Source organism: Erinaceus europaeus, chromosome 13, assembly GCF_950295315.1.
Source record: "Erinaceus europaeus chromosome 13, mEriEur2.1, whole genome shotgun sequence".
NCBI lineage: Eukaryota > Metazoa > Chordata > Mammalia > Eulipotyphla > Erinaceidae > Erinaceus > Erinaceus europaeus.
Window position 1 is genome coordinate 26,871,935 of NC_080174.1, and position 20,565 is coordinate 26,892,499.

The 20,565-nt window shown below is 38.0% G+C and overlaps 1 protein-coding gene and 1 long non-coding RNA gene across 4 annotated transcripts in view; both read left to right on the top strand.

Moving 5' to 3' along the window:
* The window catches only part of LOC103116282 (cytochrome b5 reductase 4), a 74,981-nt gene extending 55,773 nt beyond the window's left edge, over positions 1-19,208 (top strand). For all 3 annotated transcript variants that reach the window (XM_007526139.3, XM_060205453.1, XM_060205454.1), the window contains 4 exons: positions 731-881; positions 1,184-1,270; positions 15,278-15,442; positions 18,449-19,208. In XM_007526139.3, coding sequence (XP_007526201.1) covers positions 731-881; positions 1,184-1,270; positions 15,278-15,442; positions 18,449-18,503 — 458 coding nt within the window. In that variant the 3' untranslated portion in view covers positions 18,504-19,208. The remainder of the gene's footprint in view (positions 1-730; positions 882-1,183; positions 1,271-15,277; positions 15,443-18,448) is intronic.
* On the top strand, positions 3,838-12,776 carry LOC132542705 (uncharacterized). The gene is made up of 2 exons (XR_009553675.1): positions 3,838-4,297; positions 8,298-12,776. It is a non-coding gene; the product is annotated as an uncharacterized LOC132542705 (long non-coding RNA).
* Positions 19,209-20,565: the final 1,357 nt, after the last annotated feature.

The following is a 20,565-nucleotide window of genomic DNA, read 5'->3' on the forward strand; positions in this document are numbered from 1 at the left end:
TTGACCATGTTCAAGGACCTGGGTCCGAGCCCCTGCTCCCTACCTGCAGAGGAGAAGCTTCTGGGGTGGTGAAGCAGGTCTGCAGGTATCTGTCTACCTCCCTCCCTTACTATCTCCACCCTTCTCAATTTCTCTCTGTCCTATCAAATAAAAATACAGAAAAAGAAAAGAAAAATTCAGAACAACATTTCTTGCTCTACTGATAGGTCTTTTCTTAAATTTGATAGAGGTAAGGTGAGTGAACATGCTATGTCATTTTTATTTCAAGTATTTTACTTCTTGTGATTAAGAATCAATAGGCAAATAGTAAATATCTTTACTTTGCATCTTGCAAGAAAGATACATGGATGCTGCTTAGAAGTTCTTATAACTTCTCAATCAATCCTGCCTTGATAGTTTGTATTTAAGTAAATATTTGACAGTGATGTGTAAATTAGAACTCCAGGTGGTCTGAGGAAATGACACTGGTAAATGAATCAAAAAAGATATAATCCAGACATACTTGGGGTGTTAAATGCATATTCTTAAGACTCCTTATATACCTTTAAAACTGAGTGGAAATTAAATGTACTACTCGTTCATGTTCTAAATTCAGCCTGGTTTAACCTCAGTTTTCTTGAGAGGTTCTTTCTTTCTTTCTTTCTTCCTTCCTTTCTTTCTTTCTTTCTTTCTTTCTTTCTTTCTTTCTTTCTTTCTTTTTTTCTAATTTAGTTTATATTTCATTGTTTAGGAGACTCAGTTTCTGTAAGCAGTCCGAAGGGCAATTTTAAAGTATCACAGCTTCAAGGATTAGAAGATCTCTTTTTGTTGGCAGCGGGGACAGGCTTCACACCAATGGTTAGAATACTGATTTACACTTTAACTAGTATACCCAGTCTCAGGTATGTGATTTTATTTTTCATTGCTATCCTTTTGGAGGCTATTAAATTAGCATAAGTTATTCTACATTAGTTAAATACTTCCTGGGCCTTAAATAGACATGTTCTCGTACTCTCATTCATCATTTCTTAGTTTGCCTTCTCAAATCTTAGCTGCTTATTAACTTAGTTATTTTAATGTTGAAACCTTAAGTTACCTAATTGGCACCAAAAAAAAAGCCATGCTTGTTCATTTTTAGACTTTCCATTCATGCATATGCTAAATATCATTCAGTTATAGTTGTGTTTTTTTTTTTCCTTAAAAGGAAAGCGAAGCTGATGTTCTTCAGTAAAACAGAGAATGATATAATTTGGAGAAGTCAGTTGGAGGAATTATCATATAAAGACAAAAGGTATTAAAATACCACTATCTCTTTGTTTGAATAATAGTAAATGTGTAATCAAAGTAGGGTTTATCTCCTTTAATTGGAGTTTTTAGTTAATCTGGAAGTTCTTCCAAGGAAAAAACAAAATAGTCGATAATTCTTTAAATGTAAATAATGTTCACCCCTTTCCCCCAGAGACATGCTATTTGGTAATGTAATGTTATGTTATATACTTATCAATGAACTACATATTGAGCCTTATGTGTGTGTTATGCTCCACATAATGATCCAGTGTAGAAAATGGGTGACTCAAGATTTTCTTATTATAATGGGGAAAGATCAAATTAATTTTTGTGAAATGGATTAAGAAAGAAAAAAGCCATTGTGGGATGCAGAAGGTGAACCTTCTGCATCCCACAATGACCTTGGGTCCATATTCCCAGAGGGTTAAAGAATAGGAAAGCTATCAAGGGAAGGGATGGGATATGGAGTTCTGGTGGTGGGAATTGTGTAGAGTTGTACCCCTCTAATCCTGTGGTTTGTCAGTGTTTCCTTTTTATAAATAAATAAATAAAAAAGGGATCCACCAAAAAAAAGAAAGAAAGAAAAAGCATATTCCTTTACTGCAGGATTTCTTAGAACATTTAATATACTAATTTCTTTTGAGGCTTTCCAATGGGGGAGTTTCTTACACATTGTTTACTATGATTCTCTTCCTTTTTGTTTGCTTGTTTACATTAACGTGTTAATAACCCATTAGGAAGACTGATTCAAGCAACAGAAAAAAGCTTTAAGTCCAGCTGAACTTAGAATAAAGAAGCAGAGATAGCAAAGTAAAAATTTGTTTGAGGGCCCGGTCAGTAGTGCACCCTGTAGAGTGCACTGGTTGCCTTGCTTAAGGATCCTGGTTCAAGCCCCCAGTACCCACCTTCAGGGAGCAAGCTCCAGGACCAATGAATCAGTACTGCAGATGTCTCTCTTTCCCTCTCTGTCTCCCCCTTCCCTCTCAATTTCTCTGTTTTAAATGAAAGAGAGAAAGAAAGAAAGAAAGAAGGAAGGAAGGAAGGAAGGAAGGAAGGAAGGAAGGAAAGAAAGAAAGAAAGAAAGAAAGAAAGAAAGAAAGAAAGAAAGAAAGAAAGAAAGAAAGAAAGAAAGAAGGAAAGAAAGAAAGAAAAGGAAGGCGAGAAAGAAAGAAAGAGAGGGAAAGAAAAAGAAAGAAAGAAAGAAAGAGGAAGGGAAGGCTGCCAGGAGGAATGGATTCATAACAGAAATATCCCAGCAATAACCCTTATAACAATTTTTTGAAAGTATTTGAAAAAGAGCTCTGGCAACTGAAATAAGACAATTTAAACAGATGCTCTATATCCCTTAAAGAGATTTAAAAACAGTAAAGAATTCTAAATGTATTTTGGAAGAGAGCTAATAGGACAGGTTATCATACTTCATATCATATCATTCTATGATCAATTCAATTATGTGATCTGATCTAGTGTTTTGTTTGTGTGTTTGTTTAACATTTTATATACTATATAAACTATTATGTTCTGTATCTTTCTTTTCTGTATCTTTCTTTTCTGTTTTTTTTTTAATATTTTTTAAAAGATCTTTAATAAATTATAGCAAGAAAGAGATACTGAGACTGTTCAACTCTTTTTTTTATCAAAATTTAAAAAAATATTTATATATTTATTCCCTGTTGTTGCCCTTGTTGTTTTATTGTTGTAGTTATTTTTGTTGTTGTCATTGTTGGATAGGACAGAGAGAAATGGAGAGAGGAGGGGAGAGAGAAAGATAAGACACCTGCAGAACTGTTTCACTACTTGTGAAGTGACTTCCCTGCAGGTGGGGAGCCGGGAGCTCAAACCAGGATTCTTACACTGGCCCTTTGCGCCACGTGCGCTTAACCCGCTGTGCTACCACCTGACTCCCTATTCAACTCTTCTTTATGGTGGTGCTATGGAATGAACCTGGGACCTCAGAGTATTGAATAGGAGAGTTGTTTGCTTAACTATTATGCTGTCTCCCTAGCCCTCCATTCTCTGTTTTACTTAACGTACACACAGCATACTGTCTTATGTACTTACATACATATTTACTATATACTTTTTGATTAAATTCATACTGACTATACTTTTTATAATTAAATTTCTTACCTAGTGTAATGTGTATATTCTAAGTATAAAATATTTATTTAAAAAAATAGTTCTCAACCTTGAACAATTTGTCCTTCTAGCACTCCAGAGAGTGTATCTGGGGATGTTTTTGATCATAACAACCAGTGCAGGAGCTTCTGCTAGCACTTAGTAGAGCTCCAGCATTCTGCTTAGCATCCTACAGTGCACATGAAAACCCCCACCACTAAGAATTATGCAACCCAAAATGCTAGTAGTGCCAGCTGGAAAAATGAAACTACATTATAAGCCTATTTGTATGCATCAGCAAGTCGTTAAGCTTTCCTTCAAGATTTTGTATGCTCAAAATTGCAAAAGGTTCTTAATGTTGGGGAGAAATACAAAAACAGTAAGATTACTTTGTGGTGAAGTTCCAAATAAGCAGCTGTTACATTTGTGCCTAGAACAGACATTACAGAAGTATTGAAAAATTAATCCATTTATTTATTTATTATTTATTTTGTGGGAGTGGGAATATTAGAGCTTCACAGAAGAGGGGTTTTCAGAAGAAAGAAAAAAAAAGAGGGGTTTTTGAGTTGGGCTTTGGGAAATAACATTTCTATGACCTGAAGAGGCATTTTCATTGAACAAAAACCATGAGGTCCAGTATGTTTAGTGTTTTAGCAGAAGAGCAGAGTTCACAATTTTGTTGATTTAAATATAGTAAAAGAAGGAAAACAGTATGAAGTAACTTTGTGATGTCATCTCCTTACATTGCATGTGCTACCTTTCAGTCAGTAAAGGACTAAATATACAACAATGGTTTTTGTAACTAACCAAAATGTGTAGTAGGTTATGCCATCTAGGTTTGCTTAGGACAAATTGAGGGCTTTATGATTAAATGAGTTTAAAAAGCAATGCATGCCATATTACATTTTCGAATGTTAATTTTATAGCCTGACACATTACTGTATTGCCTGATGATTTCCAAAAGCTTCTTGCTGGATTCCTTAGGTTTTTCCATGTATACTGTCATGTCATCTGCAAATAAGGAGAGTTTGACTTCTTCTCTTCCAATCTGTATGCCTTTAATTCCTTGCTCCTGCCTGATTGCTATGGCAAGAACTTCCAACACTATGTTGAATAGTAATGGTGATAGTGGGCATCCCTGTCTAGTACCTGATCTGAGTGGAAATGCTTCCAGTTTTTCACCATTGAGTATGATGTTGGCTGTAGGTTTACTATATATAGACTCCACTATCTTCAGGAATTTTCCATCTATTCCCATTTTTTGTAGTGTTTTGATCATAAAGGGATGTTGTATTTTGTCAAAGGCTTTCTCTGCATCTATTTATATGACCATGTGGTTTTTGGTCTTGCTTTTGTTGATGTGGTGGATCACATTGATTGATTTACGTATATTAAACCAACCTTGCATGCCTGGGATAAACCCCACTTGGTCATGATGAACAATCTTTTTGATATACTGCTGTATCCGGTTGGCTAGAATTTTGTTCAATATTTTCGCATCTATGTTCATCAGAGATATTGGTCTGTAGTTTTCTTTTTTGGTTGTGTCCCTGTCTGCTTTTGGTATCAGAGTGATGTTGGCTTCATAGAAGCTGGCAGGAAGTATTCCAGTGTCTTCAATCTTCTGGAAGACTTTTAAAAGTAGAGGTATTAGTTCTTCTTTGAAAGTTTTGTAGAATTCATTTGTAAAACCATCTGGTCCAGGACTTTTATTTTTGGGAAGATTTGTGATAACTGTTTCAATTTCATTAGCTGTGATGGGCCTGTTCATGTTATCCACTTCCTCTTTACTTAGTTTTGGAAGTTGGTAGGTATCTAGGAAATCATTCATTTCTTCCAGGTTCTCTAGCTTGGTGGCATATAGTTGTTCATAGATGCCTCGCATGATATGTTGAATTTCTGCAGTGTCTATTGTGATTTCTCCTCTTTCATTTACTATCCAATTTATTTGGGTTTTCTCCCTTTTTTGTTTTGTGAGTCTGGCTAAAGGTTTGTCGATTTTGTTTACTCTTTCGAAGAACCAACATTTACTTTTGTTGATCTTTTGTATGGTTTTCCTATTCTCAATGTTATTTATTTCTGCCCTAACTTTAGTAATTTCTGTCCTTCTGGTTGCTTTAGGATTCCTTTTTTGTTCTTCTTCTAGGTCTTTGAGATGTGCAATCAGGCTGTTTATTTGTGCCTTTTCTTGTTTCCTAATGTGTGCTTGAATAGCTATGAACTTCCCTCTTAGGACTGCTTTAGCTGTGTCCCAAATATTTTGATAGCTTGTGTCTTCATTTTCATTGAACTCTCAAAACATTTTGATTTCTTCCTTGATTTCCTCTTTGACCCAGAAGTTGTTAAGAAGTGTACTGTTGAGCTTCCACATTTTGGGACTGTTACTAATCTTTTGTTGATTGTTAAGTGTTAGTTTAATTCCACTGTGGTTTGAGAAGATGCTTGGGATGATTTCAGTGCTCTTGAATAGGCTGATGCTGTCTTTGTGGCCTAACATATGGTCTATCCTTGAGAATGATCCATGTGGATTTGAGTAAAATGTGTATTCCAGTTTCTTGGGATGAATGACTCTGAAAATGTCCAATAGTTCTAGTTTATCTGTCTCTTCATTTAGCTCCCTTATGTCTTTACTGATTTTCTTCCTGGATGATCTGTCAAGTTGAGATAGTGGGGTGTTGAAGTCCCCTACTATGATTGTGTTACTATTAATATATTGCTGTAGCTCTTTCAGTAGAAGTTTGATGTATTTAGATGGCTTCTCATTGGGTGCATATATATTAATAATTGTTAAGTCCTCTTGATTGACTGATCCTCTGAGCATTAAGTAGTGTCCATTCCTATCTTTTTTAATCTTATCTATTTTAAAGTCTATCATGTCAGATATGAGAATAGCTGTTCCTGCCCGTTTTTGTGGACCATTGGCTTGAATGATAGTTTTCCATCCTTTCACTTTAAGTCTGTGTTTGTCTTGTTGCGTTAGGTGAGTTTCCTGTAGACAACATATTGTTGGGTTGTGTTTTCTGATCCATCTTCCTACTCTGTGTCTTTTAATAGGTGAATTCAGGCCATTGACATTTATTGATATCAAAGATTGAAGATATTTTAACGCCATTCTTGTAGAGTTTTAGAGTGTTTTGATATATGTCCAATTTGTGGTGGTCAGGTTGTTTATAGGAGACCTTTCAGAACTTCTTTCAGGGCAGGCTTGGTGATGGTTGCTTCTGTCAACTGTTGCTTGTCTGAGAAGGTTTTGATGCTTCCATCTAGTCTGAATGACAGTCTAGCAGGATATAGTATTCTTGGCTGAAAGCCTTTCTCATTGAGCACTCGATAGATATCTTGCCATTCTCTTCTGGCCTGTAGTGTTTGTATGGAGAAGTCTGCTGCTAATCTTATGGGTTTTCCTTTGTAGGTGACTCTGTTTTTCTCTTGCAGCCTTGAGGATTCTTTCTTTATCCTTATTCCTTTCCATTCTAAGTATGACATGTCTTGGTGTCTTTAGGTCTGGGTTAATTCTGTTTGAGACCCTCTGAGCTTCTTGAATCTTTATGTCTTTGGTGTTGTCTAGACTAGAGAAATTTTCAGCTATTATGGCCTGGAGAATGCTTTCTTCCTCTCCTTCTCTTTCTTCCTCTGGTAAGCCAATAATGCGTATATTGTTTCTTTTGAAGTCATCCCATAGGACTCTGTTGTTGTTTTCAGCATCTCTTAATCTCTTTTTGAGATCTCTTACTTCTTTTTTAGTTGTCTCTAATTCATCCTCAATCTTGCTAATTCTGTCTTCAGCCTCATAGATTCTATTCTCTCTGCCCTCTACTGCTTTCTGGAGTTCATCTATTTTGTTGCCTTGCTCTGATACTGTGTTAGCTTGTTCAGCTAATTGCCTTCTTAGCTCAGCAATTTCAGCTTTCAGCTCTCTAATAACCATGAGATAATTAGAATTTTCTTTCATATTCTCATTTGTTGTTCCTGCATTTCTGATTACAATTTTTTCAAATTCTTTACTCACTCGTATTATTATTTCCTTAGCTAATGTTTGGATGTTGAACTCGTTGTTTTGTGCTTTGCCCTCTGGAGGACTTTTAGCTGGACTCTTGTCCTGGTTCGAGTCTCCAATGTTTTTTCTTGTTGTTTTAACCATTTTATATATTATGTTATGAGTTCCCTTTATCAGTACTTTTCAAATTATTGATCACTATTGCCTGGATTGACTTGTGTCTAAGTAAATTAATTAAAGGGTTTACCGTGGTGGAAGTTAACAGTTTTTTTTTCAATCCCTGAGTTGAAGCTCAGTGGTGTAAAAGCCTCTTTTTTTTCTTCCCTGTAGGCTATGGATGCCTGAAGGCTTTTAAACTATCAATAGGCTTCTTGGCTTAATCACTGACTCCTAACCAAGAGATAAAGCAGGGTGTGGCAGAGATAATCCAGTGGTTATGCAAAGAGACTTTCACAGCCCCTCAGCTATGCCAAGGAGGTATAGGTCTTCTCCTGAGTTTCCCGGTTAGATCTCTGTACCCTGGTGTCCCTCCCTGTTGCTGCTCCAGATTCTGAGGGTAGTAGCAATGGAGACTCAGAGTTGCACTTGGTGAGTCTCTGGGGAGTCCTTTCCTCCCTTCAGCCGTCCCCTTGTTGTGGAGCAGACTGGAGGTGGTGTCTCCACTGATAAACTGCTGAATGTTAGCAGTCACTTAATCTCTCCTTAGGCCCCTCTCTCCTCTCTGTCACCAGCCACGCGTGTTTGTACTCACGGGTGATTTACTGGGTTCCTGTGGTCATTGTAGTCCTGTCTTGTTTCGGTCCGGGTGGTCTCCTTTGGTATTCCTAGTTGATCCGGGAGAGGAGAGGAGAGAAAGCGATCTGCTGCTCGTAGCTCCGCCTCCGGAAGTCGAATCCGCCATATTACATTTTCAAAGATTTATTCTTAGCATATTTCAGTCAGAAGTTATAAAGAAATCTGTTTAGCTTTTTTTTTTTTTTAAGTTTATAGTCCCAAACATATTTGATAGATTTGATAGATCTTTTTCATGGAATGCCAGTAACATCTGAAGGAACATGGTGTTATATTCGTTTTTGAGACACGTTTCTAGAATGTGTATATTTTTATCTCTAATTGTTTATTTTCTGAGCTATTTTTTCTGCGAGGGCATACCAAGTTTCCCTACTCTTCTTTCTTTCTTTTTTTTAACTGAATGAATCAGAAAAAGTGAGATCCAAAATTCTCTGAAGCACTAATCTATGAGCTTTGATGAATTTCTGAATCTTTTCATGCAAAAAGTTGTAAAAATGAATCTGGTTTTATTTTATTTTTAGTTTCTTAGGAAAATTAATATAGGGGGATTAAGGAGATAGCATAGTTGTTATACAAAAAGACTTTTGTGCCTGAAATAGCAAAGGTCCCAAGTTCAATCTCTAACACCACCATAAGCCAGAGCTTAGCAGTACTCTGGGTAGACTAACTAAATAATAATATAGCAAAGGTATATTAATAGATTAAGAGTATGTCTGTTATCAGAAATTGTAGATGAGGCCAGATGGTGACACACCTAGCTGAGAACATGCAGTACCATGCACAAGGACCTGGGTTCAAGCTGCTGCTCCCCACCTGTGAGGGGGAACCTTCAGGAGCAATTAAAAGAAGAAGAAGAAGAAGAAAATATAGATAAGAGAGATAACAGCACAGGAAGGGATAATGCAAAGAGACTCTCATACTTGATACTCCAAAGTCCCAGGTTCAGTTCCCTGTACCAGAGCTGAGTGCTCTGGTGAGAGAAAGAGACAAGATCTAGAGTTATGATAGTAACATTAAAAGGACATATAAGAAATGGGGTGGGAGTAGGTAGCATAATGGTTATGGAAAGAGACTTTCATACCTGAGGCTCCAAAGCCCCATGTTCAGTCCCCCACACATCCATAAGCCAGAGCTGATCAGTGCTCTGGTATTAAAAAAAAAAAAAGTTACAAAGAAAGAAATGTGAAAGAGGTAAGTTTTAGAGGCTGATTGGCAGGAGGAAGAAGAGATAAGTTATTGGATTACTGCAGACAATTTAGACTGAATGAGTGCATTTATATTTAGAATATGTTAATACATTTTATATTCCTATTTCATATTATCATCGGTCTACTTTAAAAATAATTTTTGAGCAGATGTAACTTCCTTTGACATTTAGGCAACAGGAAAACATCAAAAGCAGGCCAGTTCTCTCTTTTGTTCACTTTGTATTTTATGGATTGCTGGGATCTAGTTTTTGTGAACCAGGATTAAAAAGATTACTTCAAACACTATTTGGCAAAGAGAAAAGACTTCTGAGTGGTGAACACTGGTGTATCTCTTGAAATGGGGTTTCACCAAGTATGGTCCACATGAATCTCTTCATCCATCTCTTTATTGAGTACATGTGCATACAGCTATGTCAAGTAGAAACATCTTAGGGGAATACATAAACATCTTCAGTGAGTAGATATCTGAATAATCTCTGTCCTAGTATGTAAACCACTGTAAATCAGATTTGTTAATCTCCAGTTGTAGGGATTACATCAAATTCTATGTTTATTATACAACTCCTGACCTTACCCCAAGTATATGGACATAATTCAGGGATATCAGATAAGGCCTTTTTTGTTTTGCAGGGTTTTTAGCCCATTACTTGTGTTTATTTTGATATTGGCCAAACATCCCTGGAAGCTGGAAACAGGAATATTAAGAGAAGACAAAGAATTTCTGACATGACTTGATCTAATTCAGTGTTCTATATAATTAGAGAAATGGGTAATATTCTCATAAGTAACATGCATTATAAGTCACAGGGTCCCTACCAGTGAGTTATCTAGTTTTATTTTTAGGTAACCTTTTCATGAGCCCTCGTCTTTCAGGTATTTTTGAATCTTAGTGCAGAGGGGAATTTCAGGACATGTATCAGTGTGTCCCCCTTATCCTTCACAATTGTAATTTCAGACACTATGTTGACCTTTATGTAGGAAAATTCACTTAAGAATAAAGGACAGTAAGAGAGGAGGACAGAAAGTGAAATCTGTACTGGGTATGGTATATTGTACCAGAGAAAAGGACTCCAGGGAAGGAGAGAAAGGGATAAGATGTGAAGGGTTATTGATTGAGGTTCTGCTGTGTCTCCTAGTCACCAATCAATGGAAGATGAATGTCTGTGCTGTATGTTAAAACCTATAGTGTAAACCATTCCCCAACAAAATTTTAAAAAGAAAAAGGCAGATTTGACAGTAACTATTTCTGTCTTAATACAGTATCAGAAGCTCTTCTTTAAAATGTTCATGAATCTTAAGGTAAGAATACTCCTGTTCCAGTTCAAGCTCAGGACATAAGCAGATGGCAGCTTCAAAAACTGCATGTATGCCACCTGCCCACTTTTTCCATTGAGTGCTCAAAAGTCCCGAAGGACAATTACATAGATAATTATCAAGTGCATGAGCAAACTCTGACCTTTATGTAAAGCTCCCAGTTATTTTCACCCTTTAATAGTTACCTGCAGAAAGCATGCTGCTGATATTTCCCTTTTTTTTTTCTTTCTTATTTTATTATTGACTTAATAATGATTGACAAGATTATGGGATAAGAGGAGTACAATTCCATACAATTCCCACCACCAGAGTTCTGTATCCCATCCTCTCCATGGTTCCCTATTTTTCATCCCTCTGGGAATGTGGATCAAAGATCTTTATGGGGTGCAGAATGTGGGAAGTCTGGCTTCTGTAGTTGCTTCTCTGCTGGACATGGGTGTTGACTGGTCAATCCATACTCCCAGTCTCTCTCTACTTTTCCCTAGTGGGGTAGGGCTCTGGAGAGGTGGGGTTCCAGGACACATTGGTCTGTCTAGGGAAGTCAGGTTGGTATCATGGAAGCATCTGCAGCTTGGTGGCTGAAAAGCACTAAGTAGAACAAGTTGTTCAATAGTCAGGAACCTTAAAGTAAGAATATAGTAAGTTAGATTTGGGATCTTTATATTGAAAGAACTAGGAATTCTATTTTAGGTATATTCCAAGGGGCCCATGACTTTACAGATTTTTGCTTGAGCCCAACAGCTAACATGCAGGTGGGTATTATCTGGGAAAATGGTGTCAGTGTTGGGAATAGGGAATAGAAAGCTGGATCAAGGCAGAGAATAGCTCTCAAATATGGGTAAAGTATGTAAATACCATTAACTGTAAGCCCTATCTATCTGACCTCGGGCCCATGTCTGTCCATATTTAGCACAGGAGCCTGTGTGACCTCTGAATCCCTGTCAGTCTGGGCTCACATCCCATGATCATAGCTAGGAACATTCTAGGCTGCATTCATTTCAGGACCAGTCTTCCTCAAATGGCAGAGTATGCTGACCCAGCCTCCCTTCAGAGAGTGGGGCAGTTTCTACCATTGTTGTTCTACATTGAGGACAAAGTCCTATAGAAGCCCACTAGAGCATTTATGATGTTGTTCCTGATGTAGATGACCAATAATGTTGGAGAGAGGGATCTGTTAGAGGTCTAGGCCTATCATATTGATGTGGGAATCCCAGGATTCCCTGACTAGGCTCTGGGATGATGGGATGGCTTGGTACTGACCAAAAGGGCAGGTCTCTTGCCCTAATTCAGCTTTTGTAGTCCTTACTTTATCTGACAGGGTTAGACTTAGAGTGATTGAGGGAAGTGAAGTAGGAAGTAGATGAGGAGACTATCTAGGCCTAAGTAGGAAATACTTAAGTACTTTATGTAATTTGGGTTTTTTTTAGGTCTTTCTACTTACTTGCTGCACTGAATCACTGGAAATTATTGCGCACTTTTACTTTAAGGTATATATACGCATGTTCCCTATCTCATGGGCCCTGGTCTATATCTAAGTTCTGTAACTTTTTAGGAAGTGCACCACCTGAAATGGAGTTAAGGAGTCCTATGAGGTAGGGAAAGAAGCAGAAGGGTTGACATCCCAGGCCTGGCATCTCTGGACACAGTCTAAATTGAAACATGTCGAGGTGCCACTGATTGCAATTATTTGGTTGAGATCAGCAGATGTACTATCAAATGGTATGGATTTAGGGAAGCATGAAGGAAAATTAACAAAGCCCCGTAGGACTGGGAGAAATACGGGTTTTATAAAGAATGAGGAAGGTTCCTTGATGTCTTAGAGTTTAATAAGGCAATAGATAATTATTATTATAACCAAGTTATTTGAGAACTTGTTTACTTTGAAAATCCCTGGTTAGGATTTACTGTACTATGCAAGTGTAATGCTAAATGTGTGTGCTTATGCTGGGTAAGTTGACTTTTGGAACTCTAACTCAGCTACCCCAGAGCAACTTGAGGGAAACTGCTTTAGCCACATCCTGTTTCTGTTCTGGTAGATGTCTCCCCAGACCACCTCACGAAACACTGTTCATTTGATTTTTTTTTTTCTTACAGTTGCAATTAATGTGTAATTAGTTCTTGCTCTTAAGAAAAAAAAAATCTCAATCACTCACTGGAAAAAATAGAAATGCTTTCAGTATTACGCTTTTGAACATGGAATTGTACTTGCTAAAATGGAGCCCAGAGAGTCGCTACAGTGTAGGATTTTGTATTTACTCTGACTTTTCAGCAGTCCACCATTTAGCAGGTCACAGAATTGCAAGAAGAAATGCTGTATAATGTAACTGTGAAATTTGATCTGATGTTCTTTCTCCTAACTAGGCACCATTTCTTTTTCTACCATGTGTTTCATCTTGTAGTGTTTGAGTGCCTCCTGAGTATTGGTACACAGTTAGCTACAGTACACATAGTTCTTGTTCTCTTGGATGTTCTGGTTTAATGAGGAGAATACATCCTGATAGCTTGTTACCACATTTTAGTAAGTAAGAACTTTTCTTCACAGTAAGAAAAGTAAGGACTCTTTGCTTCATAGGAAAAGAGCTAGGAAAACATTTCATCATATATAAAGACCCCAAACTAATGGGGCCACAGTAGTTCACAGTAGAAATTATGTTTGAACTGAAGGGTGGGGCATCGTAGAATCAATGCAGAAGGAAAACAAACAACAACAAAGAAAAAACACTATTATGGCAGTGAGTCTGAGAGATGTAGATATATAATTAGAAGATAGGACTTGGTGAGAATTTGGCCAATGGAGGGTGAAGCAGAGAGGAGATCCTGCGATAAATCCTAGATCTGTTTCTTTTTTTTCTAGGCAGGGTAATCCGTGAGGTCAGTCAGAGAGACAATGTCCTATGTTGGATAGGAATATTGTAAATCGAGATTGAGAAAACAGCAGCAGGAAGTGAAATAGTTTTTTGATTACAATGATGCAAACGTTATTGGAGAGGTTTATGCCAGAGACTAAAATGCATGTGTTGCTCTATGGTTTATACAAGCAGCTTAATAGAAATACACAGTTCTCTAAGCGCCTGTTGAACTCTCTTAATGAATTCATTAAGAAATGTAAAATTGGGGGTCGGGCGGTGGCGCAGTGGGTTAAGCGCATGTGGCGCAAAGCGCAGGGACCGGCGTAAGGATCCCTGTTCGAGCCCCCGGCTCCCCACCTGCAGGGGAGTCACTTCACAAGTGGTTAAGCAGGTCTGCAGGTGTCTATCTTTCTCTCCCCTTCTCTGTCTTCCCCTCCTCTCTCCATTTCTCTCTGTCCTATCCAACAACGAATTGCGTCAACAAGGGCAATAATAATAACCACAATGAAGCTACAACAAGGGCAACAAAAGGGGGGAAAAAATGGCCTCCAGGAGCGGTGGATTCATGGTGCAGGCACCGAGCCCAGCAATAACCCTGGAGGAGGAAAAAAAAAAAAAAGAAATGTAAAATTATGGGAGTCAGGTGGTAGTGCAGCGGGTTAAGCGCATGTGGCGCCAAGCGCAAGGGCTGGCATAAGGATCCTGGTTCGAGCCCCCAGCTCCCCTCCTACATGGAAGTCACTTCACAGGCAGTGAAGCAGGTCAGCAGGTGTCTGTCTTTCTCTTCCCCCTCTGTCTTCCCCTCCTCTCTCCAGTTCTCTCTGTCCTATCCAACAACAATGACATCAATAACAACAACTACTACAGCAACAATGAAAAGACAACAAGGGCAACAAAAGGGAAAATAAATAAATAAAATTTAAAAATCTTTAAAAAATAAAATAAATGTAAAATTATTATTAAATTAAATTATTATTATATTAAATTATTATCACAACCTGTAAGAAAAACTAAGCTTCAGTGAATAATTGACTTACTTGTATATTTTTGTTAAGTCTATGCTATAATCTATTCTAGAACTTTTCTAGACTGTGTGGCAGTCTTTATTAAATTGTTCCCAAGGGGAAATAAAGATGTTTCAGTGATTTTAAACTATGTTAATGTGTTTCACATTATTGGAGTTGGAGAAGCAGGGTACCCAAAAGATTATTCAGAAAGACAAGTTCTTAGTCTGACTGGGAGCATAGAGGTGCACTTTCCTGAACACTTATCACTACAGGAGTTGGCACAGCCCAGAAAAAAAATCCTCTCCTTTAGGGCCAAGACCTTTTATTAACCTTGTTAATAGAACATCAGGAATTTCAGATACAAAGGGGTACCCAGTCCAGGTGGAAAGCAGAACAAAAAATAGGGTAAATGATTAAATGGTTTAAAACATAGGGTGTGGTAACTGAATCTAGAGGTAGTAGATTTAAACTCAGCACATGAATGGTTGCAGCTTACTAGTAGCGTCTTTATAGTGCTTTCACATGTCCTTTATGACTAGCGGTTTGCTACCATTGAGCTTTTTCTCAGTAACCAAGCTGTGTTACATGTGGAGCATGCAGATAGCTTACTGGAAAGTCTTTTAGGTGCTGGTTTAGACATAGGCCTGAAGCTATGAACATCTGATAGGATGTTCCCCAGAAAATATGTTGAAAATAATGGGCCTTAAAAGTACTTCTTTTCTCTAGATTTGAAGTTGAATTTGTTCTCTCAGCACCTACTTCTGAATGGAATGGCAAACAGGGATACATTTCACCAGCTCTTCTTTCTGAATTTTTGAAAAGAACTTTAGACAAATCCAAAGTCCTCATTTGCATTTGTGGACCTACACCATTTACAGAACAAGGAATAAGGTGAGTTGGAATGTGGTAGGAAAAGAATACCAATGCAGTGAAAAGAAAATGTGTCATTAAAAAAAGCAGTTGATTGTGGTCTGGGAGGTGGCGCAGTGGATAAAACGCTGAGTTCTCAACCATGAGATCCCTAGTTCAATCCCCAGCAGCACATGTACCAGAGTGATGCCTGGTTCTTTCTCTCTCTCTGCCTAACTTTCTTATGAATAAATAAATAAATTCTTTAAAAAATAAAGCAGTTGATCTAGTTTTTAGTTCTTCCTGTGTGCATAGAACTGTCTTCTGGTAGCCTGTTTAAGCTTAACAAGGAGCCACATCTGTTACTCTTTATGCAGGTAAAAGATTAGAGACCAAGACTACACAAATAGTTAGATATAAACACAAAAATAGTTTCCCTTTCCGATCTTCTTAGTCAGCTTCTGTTGATGAGTGGGATCATCCCATACTCATCTTTATCTTTCTGACTTAGTTCACTTAACATAATTCCTTCTAGCTCTGTCCAAGATGGGTCAGAGAAGGTGGGTTCATTGTTTTTGATAGCTGCATAGTATTCCATTGTGTATATATACCACAGCTTTCTCAGCCACTCATCTGTTGTTGGGCACCTGGGTTGCTTCCAGGTTTTAGCTATTATGAATTGTGCTGCTATGAACATAGGAGTACACACCTCTTTTTGGTTGGGTGTTATGGAGTCCTTGGGGTATAACCCCAGGAGAGGAATTACTGGATCATATGGAAGGTCCATGTCTAGCCTTCTGAGAGTTTTCCAGACTGCTCTCCACAGAGGCTGTACCAATTTACATTCCCACCAGCAATGTAAAAGGGTTCCTCTGTCTCCACATCCTCTCCAGCATTAAAAAAAATAATAATAAATAAATAAACACAAAAATAAATCCAGCCAAATCTTTTGATCTCTGCAAATAACTGGCAAAAACAGATATTCTTGAGGTTGGTGCCACAGTCCTTATTTCGGACCTTAGAGTCATTTCCCCCTTCTGTTATTTTATACTACATAGTGAGTGATCAATAGTGTTCATCTTACTTCAGTTTTCCTCATTCTCTGTAAGTGGGTAAGATTAGTAAATAGTATAGTAATGGAAAGCCAGGAAGCAAGACACAAAAGAGAAACTTAAAACATAGACAAGCTAAGATTTAAAGACAAACTCTGATCTCTGAAAATGAGACTTGAAGATATTTGGTTAAATGTATTCGCCATTTGCTCCCTTGATGATTTTAACTTGCAGCTGTTTTAGTTGCCTTGTTTTTCTTGTTCTTTATATGACTGAACCTAACACTTTCTATTTCTAATTTTAATTTTAATTATGAAAAAGATTACCATCAATAAAAAGGCATTAAAATTATCTCTCCATTTTGAATTCTAAAATATTTGTAATTATATTTAAGTGTTTTTGAATCATAATACTTCCAAAAGTGTTCTGTTTAATATCTTTAAGATTTTTTCATTACTATTTAAGTTCTTGCTTTTCAAAACTCAGAACATTAAACATAGGTCTTTACTGTTACTTTTATAAAGCACAGATCTATAAAAAAAAAAAAAAGGGCTCTGTTCTTGTGGATTAAGCATCTCCCCAAAGCTACTAATACTGTCACATTGGCCATTTGAATTGCAACATGGTTTGGGTGTAGGGAGGGCACAGACATTCATTCATGCCACAGCAGGATGTGTGTTTCCTAATCTTGCATCAAAAGGAAAGTCCACCAATGCCAACAACGCGATGGCAATGCTGAACATATGGAGCTTTGAGTGTTGCTGTTTTGCTGGCTGTGTGACTGTAATCAAGTTACTTAAACTCTCTAATTCCCAGCTTCCTCACCTATAAAATTAACAGCGTGAATTAAATAAGGTCATGCAAGGAAAAATAAATACTCACTGTGTTTATTACAGACATAACTAAACCATTCTGTTTGCAAGACCCACAAATGTATATACCAACAAATAGAATATGACTCTGAATGTCATTAATACCTTACTGAAGATAAAAGCAAATTGTTAGGGAAATTCAGGGAGAGACAGATCACTTTTTCCCAAGAAGATCTCTGTTGGAATGAGGGGAGCTACATGATCAAAACAGGCTATGTGCTTTGAGAATGATGACTAAAACCTTTTTTTTTCTTTTGGATAGCATAAGACAGAGAAATTGAGAAGGGAAATGGTGATAGAGAGGGAGAGCAACACAAAGGACCAGATTCTGGACCCTGGTTCCCACTTGCAGGGAGAAAGCTTCACAAGTAGTGAAGCAGGTCTGCAGGTGTCACTCTTTCTCCCTCTCTCTCTCTCTCTTTATTTTAATTATCTTTATTAGATAGAGACAGCCAGAAATCGAGAGCATTTGAGGAGATAGAGAGGGAGAGAGACAGAAACACCTGCAGCCCTGCTTCACCACTCGCAAAGCTTTCCCCCAGCACGTGGGGGCCGGGGGCTCGAACCTAGGTCCTTATGCATTGTAACATGTGTGCTCAACCAGTTGTGCCACCTCCCGGCCCTCTTCTCTCTCACTCTACCACCCCTTTATTTCTCTGTCTCTATCCAGTTAATAAAAGAAAAAATATAGATTTTTAAAAATGTAAGCAACTACATATTTGGTGATATAAGAAATTATTTTGGTTGGTGTGGGGAGCAGTGGAGTGGGATAAAGAGAGAGGCTGGGCCTCACACATGTGTGACTTGGCCACTCTTTTTGAGAGATACAGAGTGATAGAGGCGGGAGAGACATCACAGCAACAGAGCATCCCTAGGTGCTGTGGCCCTTCCATGTGGTGCCAGTCTTTGAATCTGACCCACCTGCATGGCCAGGTGCATTTGCTATCCAGTAAGCTGTCTCTTGGCTCCTGTTGTCAAGTCTTTTTAGAAGTGATAGTGTAGGGTTTTAAAATACCTATTAATTGGGGTTAATGAGAAAAGTGCTGCGTTAATGATGATAGACTTTGATCTTCTTTTTAAAAAAACATTTTCCCAAAGAGATGTTCTTTGTGTTTGTTTTTCAGGATGCTGCATCATCTTAACTTTTCCAAAGATGAGATCCATAGTTTTACAGGATAATGAAGAAGTGTCATCATTTTTATTCAACAGTTTTATCTAAATTGTGATTGCCTAGGAGTTTTTAAAAGAACATTTTGTATATATTATGAGGTTATCGAGAATTCAGGCTTCAGTTTGCTATATGATATCAGATGTTCCTTCAGAACAGATCACTTATGGGATTTATTTTATACCATAACTTATTTTACTACAGATACTTGACCTGGAAAATCAATCATGGATTCTTTGTTATGAATCACGAAGCTCCTTACCATTTAAAGTTGGTCACTATTCTACAATAAGCTCTTGTGTTTTATGACATGGTAATGTCAGTGATCATTCTGGTCACGTTTCTATGCTGTAAAATGTCTTATTAGCAATACAGAGTAAATTTTACATTGTGCAGTTAACTCAGGAAATGGTCATTTACATCCCTGTTACTGATACTAAAACAAGAGAATATTAAGTTTGTTAAATGATCCAAATATTTTGTGTGTGTATGACATTGATACAGAGTAGAATAAGAAAAAATACTTGTACTTTTTTAACACTTATGGGAGAATAGTGTTTATATATATATTATAATATTGGTCATTGTTGAATTTTTTTGTCAGTGTGTGGTAACATATTTTGAAAAGGTGTGAAATTATACTCCTAAAACATAAAAGTCTTGTAAACCAATGTTACCTCAATAAAAAAATAAATGAAGGGAATCGTTTAAAATTTCTTTTCCAATAAATCTCCTAGGAGATTTTTCATAGCAACAGTAAGTACAAATTTTTAAATTGATCATTTTGTATGGGGGGGCCAGGTAGTGGTGCACCAGATTAAGCACAAACATTACAGTGCACAAGGGCTCAGGTTCAAGCCCCTGGTCTCCACTTGCGGGGGAAAGCTTCATGAGCAGTGAAGCAGTGTGCTTCAGGAGTCTCTCAGTCGCTCCCTCTCTATCTCAACATCCTCTTCTCAATTTCTCTCTGTCTCTATCCAATAATAAATAAGAATTAAAGAAATAATAAACTTAAAAAATAAAGTACGATAATTTTGTATGGTGCACTTTCGGGGTGTCTCTCTACTTCTCCGGCAGGGTGGCATCCAGGGGAAAGGTAATGGGCTGGTTCTTTCTTGCTCACGACCGGGGTGACACGAAGTAAAAGACACCAGGGGACTCTTAGCTTGAATCTAGAATCTGAGTCCTTAGAATCCCAGAATCCTAGAGTCCATTTATTAGCAAAGTGGACATGAGTTAAATAGAAAAGCAATGAAGTTAATTATTGAAATACGACAGAAATTACAGGTTTCTTAACAGTCAGCATGCCCCTAAGGTAGGGGGCTGGTATGACAGGAATTGATGAGATACAAGAAAGTTATTCTCCATAACACAAGCAACTTAATTATCCAAAGGTATCTGAGAGAAGCATAGGGGTTAAACCTGTAGGGTGAGACAGAGAGAAGATGGATATCAAAAGGCCATATGGTTTGGCATTTCTCTTGTCTGGGGTCTGAGGTGTGTGATGAAGTGTGTGATAAGGTGTGTTCTTCTGTGATCAGAAGGTGACTTTGAATAAGTGAATCTGTGGCCATGTGGCCTGCAGTTAATGGAGGGAAGTATTGGAGTTACTGTGGGCCTGAGAGTCAAGAAGGAAAGAACCAAGTCTGAGTTTCCCCCCTTATGCTCACCTCGGTTGAGAGAGACTTACCAAGAGGTTATCTTCTCAGACCTCCATCCAAAGATGGGGATGGTTCTCCCTAAGCTCTATCAGGCTTACACATGTTCCCAACAGTGCACCAATGATGTTATAAATATCCAAGTGGCCCTTGAGGGAAAAAAAAAATTCTCGGAAGCCTAGGAAGCCTTCCCTGGATTGAAGACCCCACCAATGTGTCCTGGAGCTCAGCTTCCCCAGAGACACACCCTACTAGGGGAAGAGAGAGGCAGACTGGGAATATAGACCGACCCGTCAACGCCCATGTTCAGCGGGGAAGCAATTACAGAAGCCAGACCTTCTACCTTCTGCAACCCACAATGACCCTGGGTCCGTGCTCCCAGAGGGATAGAGAGTGGGAAAGCTATCAGGGGAGG